The 20,953-nt window shown below is 30.6% G+C and overlaps 1 protein-coding gene across 4 annotated transcripts in view; it reads left to right on the top strand.

Annotated features, from left to right (window-relative positions):
- Nucleotides 1-1,432: 1,432 nt before the first annotated feature.
- LOC143255839 (serine/threonine-protein phosphatase 2A catalytic subunit beta isoform-like) overlaps nucleotides 1,433-20,953 on the top strand; it is a 37,432-nt gene continuing 17,911 nt past the window's right edge. Inside the window, exons 1-5 of one of the 4 annotated variants that reach the window (XM_076512155.1) lie at nucleotides 1,433-1,510; nucleotides 9,197-9,323; nucleotides 11,404-11,613; nucleotides 13,023-13,196; nucleotides 13,485-13,574. In XM_076512155.1, coding sequence (XP_076368270.1) covers nucleotides 9,222-9,323; nucleotides 11,404-11,613; nucleotides 13,023-13,196; nucleotides 13,485-13,574 — 576 coding nt within the window. In that variant the 5' untranslated portion in view covers nucleotides 1,433-1,510; nucleotides 9,197-9,221. Of the gene's footprint in view, nucleotides 1,511-1,614; nucleotides 1,762-5,786; nucleotides 5,820-7,700; nucleotides 7,725-9,196; nucleotides 9,324-11,403; nucleotides 11,614-13,022; nucleotides 13,197-13,484; nucleotides 13,575-20,953 lie in introns of those variants that run through there. The other 3 variants (XM_076512156.1, XM_076512158.1, XM_076512157.1) reach the window with 3 other exon arrangements.

The raw sequence follows: 20,953 nt of genomic DNA, 5'->3' as shown, positions 1-20,953 counted from the left end.
AAGGACGATGCTGGCCTGCGTTATGAAGAATCTGTTCAAGCTCGAGAAGAAGGAATCCACCTCCCCACACCAAACAGGCCCACAGACATTAACGAACTGAATTTACGACTCCCAGTGACAACATCAACGCACACGATCCGCCCCTCAAAACCAGTATGTGACGCAAAGATGATGCCATTAAAATGCAGGTAAAATGCGTTGCCGAACTAACAAAAGCAACACTACCCATCCCCTGGATGCTTAAAGTGAGAAAGGAAAACATCTTAATCAGCTAGGGGGGAAATCAGTGACGCTGCTGTTTCGGCTGAACTGATTGTGCAGGGGGACTGAGCGGCTTTTGAGGTCACCCAACCCAATCCCCACATCACAGCAGTGGCTACTGGAATCCGATAACCACCAATGCACTGAAGAGACTTTTAGAGCAAAATCTGACAGAGTCACGGGGTTGTAGGGTCCCTGTTCCCCGTCGTTCTCCCCTGTGATTCCAAAAGGCTCGATAGTCTGGGAAATCCGATGATGTAATCGGGCAAGCCCAGTGAGAGCAACTCGTCCACCGTCAGGGTGGGGTCGCCAACGTCGACGAGGGAGAGGGCCAGATCACCCACAACATCTGAGGACAGAGAAGTGAGCTCTTCAGAGCCCTGAACCCCAGCTTCACAGAGGATGCAACACCCTGCACCTCTCCAGAAGGGCCCGACCCTCCTCAGTGGATCGAAACCCTATTTCCAGTAATACGGGAGTAGATGCCAATGAGGTTTGTACCTCCTAAGAGGCCCGTCAGCAATCAAGACTGGGGGAAAAAGGAAACCCCCACCCTTTCGCCCCACTCTTCTAACGCAGCTGCCCGGCAGCAACCGCGGCGTAGGATGCTACACTCACAAACAACGCAAGGACGTGTGGTCACCACCACACACCGAACAAACAATCGTACATTCGTTGTTTACGTGTTCAAATGCCAAACACTTCCTGCACCGCATAGAGTGGTAGTTAGAAGTTCGACTTGCAATGTGTGAATCACGTGATCAAAATCTGGTACAAAACATGGTAACACTTTCGGCAGTGAGAGCTTTGTATTGTGGCTGTCAAACACATTATTCGCTGATAAAGGGTAGCCCAAGAATTGGCGATGCTGGCGACTGATTGCCTTCCTTGTGGTCAGCAGCTCGAAATCAAAACCAGCAGCACATAACCTGAGGAGCTTTGCCACCCAAAAATAACTTTTTTATTATGTAATAAATATCAATTAAAATAATATATAACAGGAACCCTTTTTTGTATTTTAAATCGGATGTTTTAAAAATAAATAAGTTATTGATCAAAAACATTAATTAGTATAACTTCTTAAAATCGTCATCATACAGATAAGATATTTAAAAAGAGAGAAACATTTTTAATTTAGCAATTAAACTTGTATTTTTTTATGTGTGTGCTATTTTAATCTAAGTGCAGTAAATCGCAGTTAGGTGTCATCATTTCTGAAGGGAATTTGAGAGCCTCGGTGGAACCACTGGTGAATTTTCTTTTATTAATATTTCGTATAATATAATATGGGTGTTCAAAAGAAGATTTGAGGCATATTTTTAAGACTGAGATGTTATATAAGATAAATAATAAATGTTAAAATAGTGAGATCTACGGTTAGATTTGTTTAACATCTGGTGTATCGAACTTATTTCGAGTTAGGCCTAACTAATTCAAAAATGTATTTAGCTTGAGATGTCCTGTACTTTTGTTGGTAGAAGCTGTTAACGTTGTAACAATGTGAGTAGGATACGTTATCCAGAACACAGGCTTGTGTTGTAGTTTATTTAGCAAGTCTTGCCAACTATATAGTTTTCTTTGCATTGAACGATTGTGTATTTTTATGTATGAAAACGTTTTTTTTCTAAATGTTTTGATTAAGTATTTTGCTATTAAATGTTTATAAGATTATGTTCAACAGTTAGTAGGAGATGCCATTAAACTTTAAATAGTAAAATAAATTACAAACCATTGGTTTCTACTATTAAAAATGGGTAAACCTATGCTGTGATTTGAATTATCTGATGATTAATGGAAACTATTAATCGTACTGGTAATTTGATGTTCTACACTGTGCTGTTAGTGTCATGCAATGTTTCTAATTGAAGCAACACAATTGTTATTAAAACTGTTTTACCTGGTAACCTGAGGCATTGTGCAAAATGTGTGACAAAGTTAAATAGAATGTAATTCTAACATGCTACTTTAGTTGAAAACATAATTTTGCTATTTTACATTTTACTGACAGATGAAATGAGAATTCTTTCAAAAATCTAATGTTAAAAATTAATAAAGGAAAGATTTTTTATTATCTACGGTTTTACTACAGATAAATACCTGAGCTGTTGTAAACTCCACACTTTCTATGTCATATCTTGTAATAGTTGTAATTGATAGTTTAAAGTTATGAATGTTAAGTCTACTTTTTTCTCATGCTCTAAAACTCTTTTGATCTTGCCAGGTCCTGCACTGTGGCATAAAGTAAACCATTGTCAAGTAGATGTATTCTGTTTACAGTTCTAATTAATCTTTGTTTTGACGTGATTTTGGTTGGAATTTTGCAAACATGTAATTGCATGTACTTGTTATTAGATAAGGACAGTAAAGTTTTCTATATTGCTTGTTTGTTTGTTTTTTTCAAAGGAAATTATCATTAAGTATTTGTTAATATTTTTTAGGTTTTTTTTTGGTTTTAGATAGAAAATGCTTATAGATGCAAAACAAAAAGAAATATTCAGAACAATGAAGAAAGGTGTTATTTATTACACTATGTAACACACATTTTGTTCCTGGATAGTATGCATTATTTCTTAATTGCTTATGTTGTAAAAGTACAGAAAATGGCCATTATTCACTTCAAACTTTGCTTTTGTGAACTGGATAATGAAATTTAGAAATTAACATATTTTCTATGTAAAAATGGGCAAACTTGCACATTTTCATTTACATAAGGTCTAAGTAAAACAACATGTGAATCAAGATTTACATGTATTTATACTAAAGTTATATAAAAATAGTTAGAAACAAGTATTAGCCCCTAAATATAGTCTCCTATTGTGTTTTCATTATATGCTCCTTGGTAGAGGTGTTCAAAGTCTAGCATATCTTGGTGGAAGCACTTGCCTTGCTCCTCTGAGTATGCTTCCATGTTCTCCTTGAATTTATCAAGATGAGCATCAAGGATAGGGACTTTCAGGGACATCTTGCATCCTATGTTGCCGTAGTTCTTCACCAGAGCCTCAACCAGTTCCACATAATTTCTGGCCTTGTGATTGCCCAAGAAACCCCGAACCACTGTGACAAAGCTGCTCCAAACTTTTTTATCTTCCTACTGAGCTATTTGGGGAATTCTTTGAGCTCCCGGATCATCTTTATTTGTGGTCCAACAAAGACATCAACTTTGACCTTTGCCTCAGACAGCTTAGGGAAGTTGTCTTGAAGGCTGCAGATTCATTATCAAAAGCTGTGACAAATTGTTTCATAAGACTCAATTTTATGTGCAGTGGTGGGAACAACAGCTTCTGGAGGTCCACTAGTGGCTCATACTTGACATTGTGCCTCCCTACAGAGAACTTGGTCTATTGTGGCTAATGCTTGTGGTGTCCCAGCTGTCCCAAAGGGAAAGAAAACAGAGAAACTTAGTAAAGCCTTGTTGGAGACTCATCAGGAATGTCACAATTTTGGAGTCTCTGATAACTTTGCCTGAGTGGTCAGTGGGTTTACACCAAATTCTTGGAATAGCTAACTTCATGGCTCTCTTTTCCACTCTGTACCATCCTGCAAAAGAGCAAAATAAAATTGTTATTATAAAGAATAAATTTATTTCATCCACAACTAATGTGTAAGAGATTCAAGCAAAATATTTTGTAATATTTTTTTCTATACTATTGGAAATTTAAAAAGTTAAAGATATTTAAATTTTAAAAGGTCTAAAATTTGTATAATATAAAATCTTACTAATCAAGCAAGCAAAAATTGTCTGTCTTATATTCTAGAGTTTTTTGCAGTGCTTGCAGGTAAAATGAGGTTCCCAGGGTTTTTCTTGATCCCTGACAGGCATGATGAAATATGCCTTGTAGGCTTCACACATTTTAGCAGATGCTGTCATAGAGTACTTTTTTGCTATTGTCTTGATAAATTGGCCACATACATAGCAGAATACGTCTGGAGAATGCTTGCAGCTTTTTGATGCCATCTTTGATAAAATCAGATAGGTCTGTGTGTTCATTTAGGCAGCTAGTACTAAACTGAAGTGGTGAGCCCCTATGTATATATTACTATGGAAAGTTCTGGAAAATTCTGAAAGGTTCTTGAAAATTGTTGTAAGTTCTACAACATTCTAGAAAGTTTGAGAGAATTCTCTATCAGCTACTCAGCACTGAATCAACCTGGAATGTTCTGTAAAATGGGTAAATTTGAAAATTTCATTACCCAGGTCACAAAAGCAAAGTTTGAAGAGAAAAATAGGTCTTTTCCATTTACTTTAGACATAAGCTGTTTGGAAATAACACTTTCTGCTCAGGAACAAGAAAAAGTAAAAATTTTGTTACATAGTGTTATATCACTGACTGTTATCTGCTAAACATTTCCTTGCAGTATCTTGTTTTTGGTTCTGACATTTCCCCATTAGTCATCACTGTTTGGCAGAGGATTATTCAATGATCATGACAGTTTTGAAGTTGATTTACAGCTAGTTGGAGTATGGATGTCTTGAAATAAATAGTGCAAATTCAGCATGTAACAGTACTGTAGCCTTTTTTCAATTTTTGCTCAGTATACAATAATTTAGTGTTTTGATTATGGGAGATTTAGATATTTGCATGTGTGACCTCATGCTCGGGAACTTCTATGTTCAAGAACTCTTCTGTGAATCCTTAAATGGTGTCATAATTTTAAGGTGAATGTTACCATGTTTTCACACTAAACTATATATAAAATTTTTAGTTTAAAAGTAAGTATCAGTGCCCTAATAATGTAATATTACCATCACCACATGCTCATTTTTAATGCATATACTAATTTATTAGCAGCATTAAGCCATAAAAATATTCTGCATGCTCATTTTGAGGTGTTAAAATACTATTTCTACTGCATGTATATACATATACCCATATATATATATATATATAGTGAAAGAGCATTGCAAACCTTCATCTGAATAAACAGAATAGTTGTGGAAGAGTGTTTAATTTTTGAAAAACTTTATATTCAAAGGACAAAATGCTAATTATCTTTCTTAAAAATATGTATTTTTCACATGTCATTAAATATCTTAAAAACCAATGAAACACACAGAATATAGATTTTAAATTTTGCATTGAGTGAACATAATGCTATTGGCAGCTAAGTTTTATAGAGAATAAGATATACCAAATTTTGAATCAAAGCTCTTCATATATATATATATATTTTAATATTCATAAATTTTATGGTTATTTACCATTTATCATTTAATCTTATGAAACAGGATTTATAATACTTCATGCACAAAGTGACCAAGACATGGTTTACATTAATGCTGTCACCAGATGATAGTGAGTGCTATACTCATCTTTAGTGGTGGAATAAATGTTTTTATGTTATAGATATCACTTCTGGTCATATTAATGTAGGATCTTTCCTCACATATTTTAACCTTTTTGCATCAATATATGTTACTATTCTTTACAAAGCTGGGAAGTACTATAAATTATCTTGATACACTTGAAATGTTTGACATGATAGGTGAAGTATAATGGTGAAAACTTATCCTACTGTCAGATTTTCTTGTCCCAGCATGAAGTGGTATGAACCATTTGGTAAGTTTCAGTCAAGTTCAAAGACATCCCTCATCCATACATTTTAAAAACTAATTTAAATGTAGTTCTTTACATTCTTATATTTGTTCAACAACAGTATGATTAATTTCACAAACTGAACTCTCATAACACATTCTGGGCTTTTCCTACAATGTCTGGGCAGTTATTAAATTTGAATATCCAGGTGCAGTTATGAATATAGAAATGTAGTTATTATCTATGTAATACTCATTTCCTCCCAATTTAAATAAAGAACAAGTAATAATAGTATTTTATTTTTCAAATTGGTAATGGCTTATTTTTTTAAATGAAGAGTAAGGTGAAGACATCCAAAAAATTACAAAAGCAGTGACAACATTGGTTTACAGGTTTGTTTTTTTATCCTAATTGCTTAATCTATTATGGTTTATTTTAAGAATTTAACAAATATAATGTTTATAGACTAAAATAAATGCATTTCAAACACCATTTTACAGGACATACCAAAGTAAATTCATGTGATTGCTAACAGAGTGATCTGATATATGGACACAAATGCTGTTTCGATCCTCCAAAGATTATTCTGTGGAGCCCTTAAAAAAAAGAATTCATTCACATTTATTTCTTAAGAAATTAAATTTCCTTTTAAACTTTTATAAGGCACTGGCATTCACTGTTGCTGGGGGCAACTTGTTCTGCAAGTTGACATTCATGGTAAAAATGTAAATTTTTTTCTTAACTCTATCAATGGCATTGGTCAAAATGACTTGTAACCAACAAGTAACCATGAAAGTATGTGTACTGCAATTTTTAATTTATAAGTGCAACTTCTTGAAATTTGATATGCTTTTGGTAAATATTTCAGTATTCTGTACACAAAAATTCTGACTATCCTGAGTGTAAGTTAATTTTTCTGTTTAGATTCAACATACTTCTTTCATCTTATAGTTTTCAGATTTCATTTGCATAACCTCTAGGATTTAAATGTATATTAGAAGTTTTTCCCTGTAAAACTACATATTTGTTATTTTCATTACTGTCACTTGTACAGATTTAGCTGTTTTGATCAACTTTGTATAAAAGTAAAAAGTCTTAGTTATCATTTTTTTCATTCTAGAATGCTTGAATGTTGTAGCAGATTTCATATTATTTTTACAGCCTTAACTAACATATTTTTCAGTTCATTTTTATATATAGTTGAAGTTTTACCCTTTCAGCCTATAGAGATAATTATTTGTTATACTAGACAGCTATTTGTTTGTGATATTCAGTTACCATCATGTTCATCTTGAATTATGTACTGCTCATGTTTGGCAGATGCTATCATTGATCATGAATATTTGATTTCATTAAAAGTTACTGAAGATAACTTTTTAATTTTTACATTGGCATGCTAAGAAAATTATGCCAAAGTAATTAATTCTGCTTAGTTCGTGGCCTTTAGAGTCTGTAGTTGTCAGCTAAGTGAAGTCTTTTTATTATTACAAATGACAGAGAAATTTTGTATATGTTAAAAGCAAAGTATTAAGATAGGTGTGGCATGTGGTTTTCAATATATTGTTTATTTAACCATAAAGCAAAAAGGTTCCTTGCTACAAAGTGACATTTGAGGTGGGTAATAAATATGGTATAGGTGGGAAATTTCACAGCAACTTACAAGACTGTATAAGGTAGAAATGAGTGGTTTTTGATTCCAGAAATATTACTGTGATGCCAGAAGTGAAGAGTATTTATTTCAGTATTTCCTTTTGAAAAAAGAAGTCAAAACATGTGCTACAAAATCTTAGCCTATTCTTTTCCATATCCATAATCATTTTAATATCCTTTCTCTGAACTCTTTCCAGTAAGGCAGTATTTGCCCTCTTGGATATGAAGACAAAAAGTAGTACACAGTATTTTAAGACAGTCCTTAATTTGTATAAAAAGGTAAATACTTCATCTGTCTTGTTTCAATAAAAATAATGATGCAAATTCAAAAATAGTTTTTATCTCACTAGTAAAAAATGAGTTTTTAAATATTTCAACCTATTTGAAATATTTACTAATTGTGAACTGTAAACTCACAATAGTAGTATTGTATAGTCCGTAACTGCTTCAGGTGGACTTTTGGCTGAAAGTAATATAATTATTTTTTGTTTGAAAGATAAAAGCATTCAACATCTGTTATCTCCTTTATTATTTGTTGTTGTTTTATTTAAATAGGTAAAGGCACTTTCAGAAACACAATATTTATACCACTATTTTTTTTATTAGTATTAGTAATTGATGTGTTTATATATACATCTAAAAGTGATCTGATTACATCAAGGTCAGTTTCTTCAGTCATGCGAATGAGTAACCACTGGATATCTAGCCACAGAAATACCATTGACTAAAGTGTAATAAGGAGCATGTTTGCTCGTAAATGATTTAGCCCCAGAAACAATGCCAAAGATGTTGCTAGAGTTAAGTGTTTCAGGGTTTTATGTGTTAAAAAAAAAAATTAAATTTTAGTTCCCAATTTTTAGAAAGCCACGAGACAAGATTTACTGTTAATAAATTAGGATAATGAATTTAAAAGATGTGAGATTAATCCAGGAAATTTATTCTAAGAAATTGGTTTTAATTAATACAAGTATGTTCTTAAAAAGAGAAAAAGGATGAAGGTCAAACCTTACTGGCTTATTAAAGAGTAAAGACAGATAAAGTATTATAAGTTTAAGTTGACAAATAGGAAGAAGATTTTAGAAACTAGGAAAACTAGTGATTTGGTTTGGTTTTGAAAGAAAGGAGAAAATGGGTGTATGAGAATCAGGTGTTAATGTTATAACTAAAAGGAATTATTTTTAAATGTAAAATATAAGAAAAATATTAAAATGAAGATTACTGAAGGATGCTGGTCTTTTTTTTTTCTACCTATAGTATGGCTGGGATTTGAATTTGAATTTTTAAAAATATATAATATACACACACACAAAAGATAAATTATTACCAGTAATCCTGAACTGGAGCATCCTGTGGGTAATATTAGAATTGACCCAAATTATGAAAAGAAAAAACCTTGATGGTTAGAGTTGGGAATTTAAAGTAACTGACATAATTGATTGGTGATTACATTGAATAAAAGAATAATCAAAATTATATTTAAATTGTCACAAAAGTAATCAACTAATCAGAATTAGTGTTCTGCATTATTACAACTCCAGTAATCAAAATGTTGCCACTATGATTTTTGATTGTTGATTTTAATTCAAGTTTACTCAGCTTTTTCAAAGATTATAAACACAGGAAAATAATCAGCTTAAATCTTGTATGTTTGGACCATATAAGGTTTGTTAATTTGTTGTTGTTTTAGATTTAGAAATAAAACAATTGTAGTTGATACCCATTTCGAAAACTTGTTCTTTTGATGGTTACAGATTTCAGGTTAAATACTGTTCTTCAATGGAGGATAAGTCAGCTTTAAAAGAACTGGATACTTGGATTGAGCAGTTGAATGAATGTAAGCAGCTGTCAGAAAATCAAGTTAAAACACTGTGTGAAAAGGTATTTGAACTTTCTCTTAAGTTACTCAATTGAAAAGTTAGAATGCATCACAAGGGAAAAGAGTTAACATGCAATTCTAAAGGTAGGAAGGTTGGAGTATTTTTCTCTTTCAAGTTTTAAGAGTAAACTTGTAAACATTATAGAATTTAAGACTTGATTATTTATCAGGTTGGCTGAAAAAACTCAATTAGAACAGTTTTATTTGTTTACATATTTCAGTAAGTTTACATATTTTCTTACCTTTACATGGTACCTTAGTGTATTGGAAATTTTATACTGGGTTGGTATTGTATATTTATCTTAGTGAATAACTGAAATATATAGATTAATTTTATTGATAGGTATTTAGAGCTTAATTAAGTGTTTCAGAGAACAAGAATGGGTATTCATTATATTGCTTTTAACATAGTCATTGATTAGATTTGGAATTTTATAAAGACTTCAAAAATATTGATTGCACCTGCTCTGTGCAATGCTTACAAGCTTACTTGGATCCTTTTGAAATGGGCTCAGAATAACACATACAATTTTGTATATACATTTGCACACATTAAGTATTTACACTCTAACTTTTGATACAGTGTGTTTATATTCACAAAATGTGGTAGACTTTTAGTAAAGATAAGTTTTTTGTACACACCTGATATTTGAATGGATTAATTTTACTAAAGATTTTTTTGTGAAAATATTTAATCTGTTTGGTTACTAGTCCAACTGCAAAGTGATTTCATGTTATGATTCAAAAACTCTTCTTTGTATCAGAATCTCAGATATTATTTGTATAATCTCTAAAATCATTTAAATATGAAACATGTTTCTTTTCAGTAAGACTATGTTATTTCCTATACCCTAACTGTGAAGTTAGTAATTAACCAACCTTGTTATTACCATAAAAAATGAGGAAATAAACAAATTATCCTTTTTTCCATGCTAAAATGACTACGTATTATAACATGAAAATACAAATGTTTAGTCTAAGTAGCTTAAGTCTCAATGTTATATATTTATATTTATTCATTTTTATCATATTGACCTGTTAGTTGCACCTAACTAAGCAGAAACAGTAATATCTTACCTTGTTTACATTGGGTATTATTTAGTACATTATTAGATAAGGTGTACAAGTAAACAGGTTTACAATTTTGTTTGAGAGCTATCTAATAAGAAGACAACTGAATGGTCAATTAGATCTACTCAGTCTAATGTTGTCCAGTAATAGTGTTCTTATGCAAGACTTGCTTTAAATGGTTGAATTTTCCAGTTTTTCCATAGCAACAGATTTTGTAATTTTTTTCCCAGCTCATTTTGTGTGTGTGTTTGTATATATATTTTCCATGTCATTGGTACTTTGTGTAATGGTGAATATGTTGATATTCATTAGTCGAACAGTGTATCTTTCTTATGGTCATTGTAGTTGTTGACCTGTTTTTTTTGTTTGTCACAAAGTACTTCAAGAATCGTCCAGTCTTAAGTGTGTATTGTGGTGACTCACCATGAGTTACACAGTATACTTGTAGCCTATTTTCAATATGTGTATAATTGAGAGGTTCTGATACATAAGCTTCTGTTTTACTTCCTGTTTGGAGAAATACTTTGTTTTTCTTTTCTTTAATAGTTTGCAGTCATTGCATATTGATTTGATTCTGTAATTTTTTTTCTGCAGTTTGAAACTACATACTTGAAGTTTTTACTTTATAAGTGGTACACACTATGAAAACCTAAAAATAAATTCTTGAGTTAATATTAATTATTTGTTTCTACTTTTAACAGCATTTGACTGGGTTTATATTTTGATGACTTTTAGTTGCTGGTGTTAGGTTATCTAAAAATGCAGGATTGTAACCTGAAACAGTAGACTTGTGTTATTAATAAATGTAATTGAAACTAGTTGCACTTCAGTCTTAAATTTAGTCATGCATTATTGTTTTAATAGAAAATGTGATATGGGATAATAATGGTTAGATAATCCTTCAGTCAAAAATGTTTTGGGTTAGTGTGTGTGTGTATATCTTAAAACACAAGAATTAGACAGATTTCTCTATATTTGTTAATAAAAAACAAATTTATCTTTGTTTTCCAGTCAAAAGAAATACTAGCAAAGGAATCCAATGTGCAAGAAGTAAAATGTCCTGTTACTGTTTGTGGAGATGTTCATGGACAGTTTCATGACCTTATGGAATTGTTTCGCATTGGTGGAAAGTCTCCTGACACAAACTACCTTTTTATGGGAGACTATGTTGACAGAGGTTACTATTCTGTAGAAACTGTATCTCTCTTAGTAACTTTAAAGGTAAGCTCTTAAAGGCTTTTTTTTTCTTCTATATTATTTAGGTTATATATAGTATTAGTTGTATGTTTTTAAGGGTTAGAAATTATTATTAAAACATGACTCAAAATCTTATAGTAAAGCATTAATGATGTGTGGTATCTTGGCTTCTATCTCCCACAAGGGGTTACAACAAAAGTGAATTATTCAAGCTTTCTCTGCATATGCTGTGATTGTTTTGTTTTACATTAGAATTCAAGAGAATTATCACTGGTGTTTCGTTATTGAATATTTGAAATTCATAAAATTACATGAAATCATTAAATTAGTTTGACCTTTCCAAGGTTAAATTTGAAAGTGCTGTTAATTAATGAAGTACTTTGAAAGACAATCTTTTCTAAGTTCCATATCTATGAAATCTGAAAATCATTTAAATATGTTACTAAATTTTCATTTGTTGTATAATATTAGCCAAGTTGGATAAATAATTATAATAGTGTTATGTAAAAAATAATTTTATATATCAAGGCATATCCTACTTGTAAATGTTATTTCATGGAGAATTTTCAGTAGCAATAGTGAAAAACTATGTAGATTACTTACTTGAGCTGCTAGAAAACACTCAAATGTTTTAAAATAATAGTGCTTTGCTGTTAATGATATAATTGGTCATTAATGGAAATGAATTTGTCTGTGTATTCTAAACATTCTGCAAGCAGATAAACAGTGTTGCTCAGCTCAGTTGTTTAGAGCTGGTAATCTGTTGTACACCTGTGCAATAATTATCTGTTAATGTAACTGTTTTTTGTATTTATTTGAAGGAATAACTAGAAACAAGAAAGAGAAAAAAGTAGTAGATGCTCTTCCTTTCCACACAAAAACATGGTAGTGAGACATTGGTTTGGTTAATCTAGCATTATTATGCTGAATTAACTTTTTCATGTGAGAATATTTACATGATCAGTTTGAACACTATTTATAATATTGTAGTGATACAGTGATTATATAAATACAGTTTGATCTTGAAAAATTGCCTGTTATCTTACATGTTGTTTTTTCCCCATTTTTTGGTTGTTCCATTACTCCTGTACTACAATCTGGATGAATTCATAGTATTTGACATTTTACTCAGAAGTGACATAAAGCTGAATTGTGATCATTATGTAATTAAACAAGAGAGAGATTTACTTTCATTTCTAAATATCCTTTTTTCTTCTAAACCACCATACCTTAAAATCTTAATTTCTAAATCTAAAATTCCAATCATTTATGTATCTTTGGGATATTCTGTTGTTGAACCTTATTGGCTGTCAAGATAGCTCCATGATCTGTGGCTGTTACAGTGAAGTTAAACATGGTCTGTGTCTTACCATATTTTTATCTAAGAGAAACAACTTAATTGAATGTCACAGTTAAATTGTATTCATTTTAAGGTACGATATCCAGAAAGAATAACAATTTTGCGAGGAAATCACGAAAGTAGACAGATCACCCAAGTTTATGGATTTTATGATGAATGTTTAAGAAAATATGGGAATGCAAACGTTTGGAAGTATTTCACAGATCTTTTTGACTACTTACCTCTGACTGCCCTTGTTGATGGACAGGTTTGTACTTTATGATTCTTATCAAGATAATATATTATGTTACTCTCAGTTTCATTATCAATATAGTACTCAAGTAAATCTTTCTATGTAACATTTTGTGTATGTGAAAATAAACAAATAAAGTTTTCCATCAATCAAACACTTGGTCTTATTTTTTTATAGGATAAACTATAAAAATTTTAAAATTTTGTAATTGAACATAATGTAGATTCTCTTAATGTTATAAAGTTTCTGCAAATATACATTTTGTTTGAACCATTGTTAATCTTAAATCATTTTAAATCTTAGATATTTTGTTTACATGGAGGATTATCTCCGTCAATCGACACCTTAGATCATATCCGTGCTCTTGATCGTTTGCAGGAGGTTCCACACGAAGTAAGATTTTTATATAAATAGTTTTTCATTTAGTTTGTTCTTATAAAGTTGTAAGTAAATCTTTGCCAAGATATAAACTTTGGTCCAGTGGTGGCTTGGTGGGAGCTTAATAGTTTAATAGATTCTGAATTCAGTATTTGTGGCAGTACAACAAAAATGCGAATTGCATAATTTATGGAAAAAAAAAAGAACCCATAAAAACTAGTTTGTGTGCAAAATGTGTATAGTAATATATAGGGTTGAGTATGTTTTAGGGTAAGGTACTTGAGAGATTGATTAGCAATACCATTCGAAGATAACTTAAGCTTTTGTAAAGCATATATTGCTGATTCTTACGCTTGAGAATTTTCTACAAATTTAGAGAATAGGTGGAATTTTTGCAATATACGTTTAACAGTATATGTTACATGAATTTCTAAATGTATATTAAACTGAAACAAATAAATGTTAAAATAAATATATAACAGTAAATCCATTATACCTCCCTCCTTGGAGTATGAAAATTGGCATAAGACAATTTTTAACACACACACACACACACACACACACACACACACACACACACACATATTGATAACAATACATTAAATATAACATTATCAAAGAATTATACAACTTCATGACTACTGAAGTAGTCAAATAACCTTATGATCTTAAAACTACATAGCACATGAAAGTGCTTAATCACAAAAATTGTTTTGTCTTAATACAATCAATAATCACATGATTGAGGGGCTCTCCGAAAGTTGGGATAGGTTTCAAAGGAACAATAGGAATTTTCTGGTTAGGTTTTCCAACCAATTAACAGGTATGATAAGTTTTATAAAACTTGAGAAATAACTTGTCTAATTTTTGGTCTAAAGAAATGTTACATGATTTTGTCATGTCTTGTTGACACCTAAATGACTTCTCTTTGGGGGAGGGAGTTCATGGGTGACATTCAATATTTCAGAACTATATGCTTTTGAAACAACAATTTGATAAACTACAGCTCAGTCCTCTGGAACTGGTATGTTGGAAACTACAATGCAGAGGAATTGTAAAGATGCATTTTGAAGGTGATGATAACCTCTTCACAAGAAAGTTTTCTTCCTTGTATATGGAGAGGGGTGTATTTATCAGAAATACATTTTCAGGTTAACATCTGTCATATAAAGCAGTGTTCTTCAACCACTAGTCTGTTGACAGGCACCAGTCTGTCACAATCACCTTGCTTTATGGGATTTCTGAAAAATAAACTAACTGTACTTGCCTTTTAGTGTTTCACAACAGTTTAGGGAGGCAGTGAGCTGGTCACTGGTATAAAAGAGTTTAACAATTTTTTTTTTATAAAGAATGATTGGACATGGCAACATATTTGGTAACATTATGAGATTCCAAAACTGTTTTAGTATATTATACTTAATCCATTATGTAATGAAGTAGTAATTTTAATTACTTATCTAAAGAAGAATGGTTTTGTTCTTTGGCATTTACCATTGATTTTAATTTTTCTTTTACAAATAATTGGTGTACAAAATATTATATACAAGATAAACAACATTAAGTTTGTTGAAGTTTGCTTTTAAACACTTACTCAGTTATACATTAATGAGCATGTTTGTGTTATTTATACTTTGTGCATTTTGTCATTTAGTACCATTACAAACTGTATAAATTTCATTAGTATTTCATAAATGCCAACCTTTTTTGCAATAATATAGAATTTGCTTGAATTAGGATTTTTGTTACCATAGGTTTATAGTTTTACTTTGGCATGCTTTTATTGTTTATTTTGTTCAATTATCAAATAACTGTTGTTGTCTTAATAATATATTCTTATTCACCTTTATATTCTAAAGATGGCTGGTATACGTTATAAAACTGTATAAAAGTACAGAACAATATTTTTACATTTTTAGGTCATCTTTCAAAATATCTTTGTTTCTTCAGTTAGGCAATTTAGTTTTTGGTTCGAAAGTGTCTTCCATAATATTTTATGTAATTTTCTCCTGTATTCAAAAAGATATCAGTTGGCATTTTTTCCCATTCTTTTAATAAATATAGTGTGAATGATTCTTAACCTGTTATTGCATTTTTATGACAAACTGAAAACTAATATAATCAGGAAAGATTATATCATTTTCTTTTTTTTTCTCCTCATCTCGAAATTTGCATGCTTATTTGCTATGTTAATTATTGGTGAAATTAAGATAATGTAGGCTGGTAACTCGTATTATACCTGATGATAATCTTCTAATTGTCTCCAGTGGCACAGTGGTATGTCTGCAGACTTTACAATCCTTAAAAAACGGTTTTTGATACCTGTGGTGAGCAGAGCACAGATAGCCCTTTGTGTAGCTTTATGCTTAATTACAAACAACAATATTTTAATTCATTATACTTAATGACACATTAAATGTAGTTTGTTATAAATAAAACTAATAAAACATTTTGTTATCTACAATCAAGTTACATTGCCTTTGTTCAAAGTTTTTTAATACTATTTTAGCCTAAAAGTAGTATGCTAAGTGTTTAAGCAAAAACAACCTATATTGTGGTTAACTAGGTAAAATTAATCTTGAAATAATGTTGTGTTGTACATCTTTGAGCAGTTTAGAAGAAATCTTAAATTTTGCCTGGAAAATGTAGAAGTGTTTTGGAAAGAATGTAGTCACCCTGGTAAATTGCTCAAAGCAATTTCAATACTAGAAAGCTATTTCAAGTTGATAGTTATAAATGTCTATAATAACTCCAAGTTATCAAGGAATTTTAGAAGTGTATTATTGTGTAACTTTGCTACAGCAAATTATTAAAAGTTGACATGGTAATGGTGGAACGTAATGAACTGCTAGGGTTTTGAAGGAATGATAATGTTTTTACTATCTTAACGTCCTTCAAATCAGAAGTCCAAGATGAGAAAATGTATTTTATAGTGCATTCTTGTATAATAGGTTCAGGTGTAATTTAATCCCATTTACAATATATTTCCAGAAATGACATTGCATGAAACATTGGTATTGATGAAAGTTTATTTTGTGATAGAAGTGTCACATGATAGTTAATTATCATGTATATATTGCAAAATTTAGAACTAAAGCTCAAGGGGAAAAGATTCAATATCCAGATCAACCATACTTTTCCTTATTTAAAATTTGTTAATAAAATCAACACGATAAACAAGTCAGTGTACTTTGAAGTTAATATTTAATTCTTTTTTGTTATTGGTTGATTTGATATATTTTGTGTTGGCATGTACACACAACCAATCCAGAATCAACTAAATTATAATGTAATATCATTGTTTATTTATAACAAGGAAAGTTGTCTTTTATACTATTATTGCAAATACAAAAAAAGGTTAAACTCAAAATAAGGAGCACTTGCTTATGAAGTTTTGGTGTTACTGTGCAAAATGCTGGTGAATTATGTACATAGAGAAATAATTATTGTAAATTATCACAATTTATATTTAAATCACAAACTATTCTAAAAACAATATTTTTATAAATTTCAAAACATTTCAAGGTCAGAAATAAAAAGGTACAAACAATATATAAAAGTTTTACTTAGAAAGCACAGACTTAGATAAATTCTTTCATATTATATTATTTAACAACTTTGAACTACGATTTTGTTGTCACAGCAAAGCTCTTTTTTGTGTGTGAATATACTTTTCTGGACAAAATGTAAAGTAAAACAATTATATAGTATAAAAACATTATATTAATTGGAAGTTGGTTTATGTAAATTTATATGAAGAATCATCTTGCCATTCAGTATTGGTTGTAATAATAATGGCCACTTATATGTATGCATGTTTATGGATACATCATCGATGATGTAAAGATCATCAGTTGTTGTAATGATCTTTAATTTGATTATTAACACAGCAAATTTAGAATTTATGCAATTGTGTGTGTGTAGTTTTGAAAAGGTAATTTACTTCCACTCACGTACATAACTATTGTTTAGTATTGCCCTATATTTGCAAAAATATTTTGTGCATGTCAAGAGCCTTTCACTTCCATAAACCCCTCATTTCAGGTGATTTAATTAGTTCTTGCATGAAAATTATCATGCAACAAACAACCACAGGAACTAGTACCACACTTCTCATTTGCTATTTAATCTGTCTCTTCTCATTTGGCAAAACTTGTATTTTAACATTTAGTTTGTGCTCTCTTCATTTTTGTTTTTTTCATATCTTCATATCAGTTTCTCTTAAAAAGTGTACTATTTATTATGTAATAGTGATATTTGTAAATTATTTCATTTATTTTATTTCTACCCACTTATGTAATTTAATATTACATTGCAAAATGTTTCAACTTATTTCTTTTTGCCAACATGTTTGTTTGATTTTTTCATTTTGAATTAAGAATTCTAAATTCTAAGTTGTCATTTTGGAAGTTATCTTTATCAGCACATTTACACAGGCTTCAGGTGTGGTCCTCATCTTGGGAATTATTAATTATTGGCTTTACTTTGTTGGGAGGTTGATCACCCAGTGAGTTAACTCCCTTGAGGCCTTGACTAAATCTAAATAAATTGTTAGATTTGGGGAAAGATTACAAGTTTTTTGTACACAAAACATTTTTAATGAATATATATTTACTTAAGATTTGTTTGTGACAATGTTCTTTTGTTACTAATCTGAGTGTTAAGTGATTTCATTTTATGATTATAAAAGTTTTATTTGTACCAAAAATCACAAATATTATTTGCGTAACCTTTAAAATGCCCCAGATACATTCAAATGTTTGTTTTCAATAAGATTTTGTATTTTGTGTTATTTTTTATACTCTAACTATGTGGGTTCTGCGCTTGACCATAAAAAACCATAAAAAAAAATAGGAAATAAATATGAATTATGCTTTTTCGTGTGCTGGAACGATTATGCACTATAACACAAAAATACAAATGTTTATTTTGAAAAGCTTAAATCTCATAATGCTATATATTTTTTATTATATTGACCTTCCAGTCTTGCCTGGCTAACATTACATGATTTATGTTAACACTTTATGTGCAGTCATGCTACATATCCAGTAATATAAAACTAACCTTTAGTCTTCCCTGTCCTGACTGTGTTTTAGTGGACTAGTATTTTGTAATATACAGTTGCATTTCAGTTATTATACATTATATATGCATATAGATTATTACTCTTTGGAAGTAAATTATTAAACATTTTTCTTAAAACATAGAACAATAAATTGAGAAGTAACTCAAACAATTATCTCTTCTTGCTATGACCTTTGAACATGGTTGTTGCTGGATGTAGGTTGCTAAGCATTTTACATTTTTTCACATGGAGGATATCAGTTTATTTTTTGGGGTTTATATATACAGTTGAGTAACCAAAAAATCATAAATAACTACACTGATACCATAAAATTCCACTATACTTTATTAAGCTTTAACTAAGAAGTTTTTAGATTTAAAAAAATATGAAACTTTGAGCAGACTAAAGACACAACCTACCTTTCAATCTTGGTTTGACCATTTTCAAAAATTGAAAAATGTGAGCAGGGCCACTGTCTATGGTTCAGTACATAAGCCATATCTCAGCAAAATAAAAATATATGATGTTCTTATTTTATATTCTAGCTTGACAATATTAGTAATTTGAGTTCCTAATTTTTATGAAACTATAGACTTAGTATTTTGACGTCACAAACATAACAGTGCTGTATTCAACATACCAGACTCACTAAAAACTTTATTAAGGTGTGTTCTTTTAATATTTACTTTTAAACTAAGAAATTAACTTATTGACATAAATTCATATAATAGTAGTTCAATAAACTTTTGAATGTAAATCAACAAACAGGATGACATGGTCTTTGACCTGTGGCAAAAGGGTTAATTTTATAATATAACCTCTATTTTATTTTCATTATTATTTTTCTTTTATACATTTTCATGTCACCTTTGTATGGTTTCTTGGAGCCAGGGCCTGCTCCTTTCTTCTCCTGATGTTGTATCTATTATTGTTAGGGTTTTATATTAGAACTTGGTGATATATTATTTCCTGCACAGTTCTGTAGGTTATTTCTTGTGATACCTATGCTTCATAAATATGTTTATTTGAAACCACACTAACTCATGAACTTTATGGGTAAATAAGAAGGGGATTGCTGCTCATCCCTATCATTTCTTTGATTGAATAAACCTGGGTTGAATAAAGAAGTCAGTTTTCAGCTGTCAGATTTTGGATGCAGATGATTTGCTATGCATGGGCCATTGCACCTTAGTAACTCTACACCTTGGGGCACATCCCTTATTTTACCCATATTGTGTTCATCAGGAAGACTGAAATAATATATTGCAGTTAAGATAACTGTCCAATCGTTTTCTCATATTAGTATGTGCTTTTCATTTTTCTGCATACATCAGTAACATCTTTTTCTCATCTGGGCAAAGAGTATACCTGGTGCAGAAGTGATGTGGTCTTTCATGAATAGTTCTCTTATTAAAACATCTTTCAGAGACCTTTCAAAGCATACTTCTGCCTATTGAATATGGGATTCTAGTTCTGTAAGCAGAAGTAAGATATCTTTTGGAAGTTATAAATTTCCTACACTGAAAATTTATTTTTGACAGGTATTTTCTTCCTCCCACACTTCCCATCCATCTTCCCCACTGTTAACTGGTGCTTACATTTCTATCTATCTTCAGAGATAGATAGAATAGCATAGTGGGAGTTACACGAGTCACATTGGTGTATGGCACTATTATTGGTGGAGGTATATTGAATGATAATTTTCAGGTAAGAATCAGTTGAAACACTGAATCAAGGGGTTTGTGGAAATGAGAGGCTTGTAGTATGCAAACGTTTTTTTACAAAAATAGAGCAATACTGAACAAGAATAATTATGTATGTGAACAGGGGTAATTATCTTTTAGAAATGTATTTTCAGCATAGGAAAGTTATAACTCTTGTTTTTAATTTTGTACGAAATCTTTCACCATTGAACAAGAACATTTTGTAAAAGCAACATGTGATAGACATTATAACAAATAAACACCATTGCTTTGGTTCAAAATAGTTCCTTAAATGAAAGGTTACAACAGCTATTTGTTCAGGTTATAAAACTTAATGTAATTAATAATTATGTAATACTTATTTTTATACTATGCACAAAGGTAATAATTCATTTTTGAAGGAATTTTGTTTTTTTATCATAATTTAGTATTGATACGTCATATATCGTTACGTGTTAGAGTGGTGACTTAGGATGTTAATAATTCTGTGATGCTTATAGTGCATGTTTGGTAACATTCTTATTTCAGGAAGTTTCTGAAGTCCAGGCCATTGCAACAATGGATATGGAGTGTATGCACCTTAGTACATAAAAATGTTAAATTAATTCTGACATAAATATGAAGGTTTG

Source organism: Tachypleus tridentatus, chromosome 7 (assembly GCF_004210375.1).
Source record: "Tachypleus tridentatus isolate NWPU-2018 chromosome 7, ASM421037v1, whole genome shotgun sequence".
NCBI classification, from domain to species: domain Eukaryota; kingdom Metazoa; phylum Arthropoda; class Merostomata; order Xiphosura; family Limulidae; genus Tachypleus; species Tachypleus tridentatus.
This window is presented reverse-complemented; position numbering and strand designations above follow the sequence as displayed.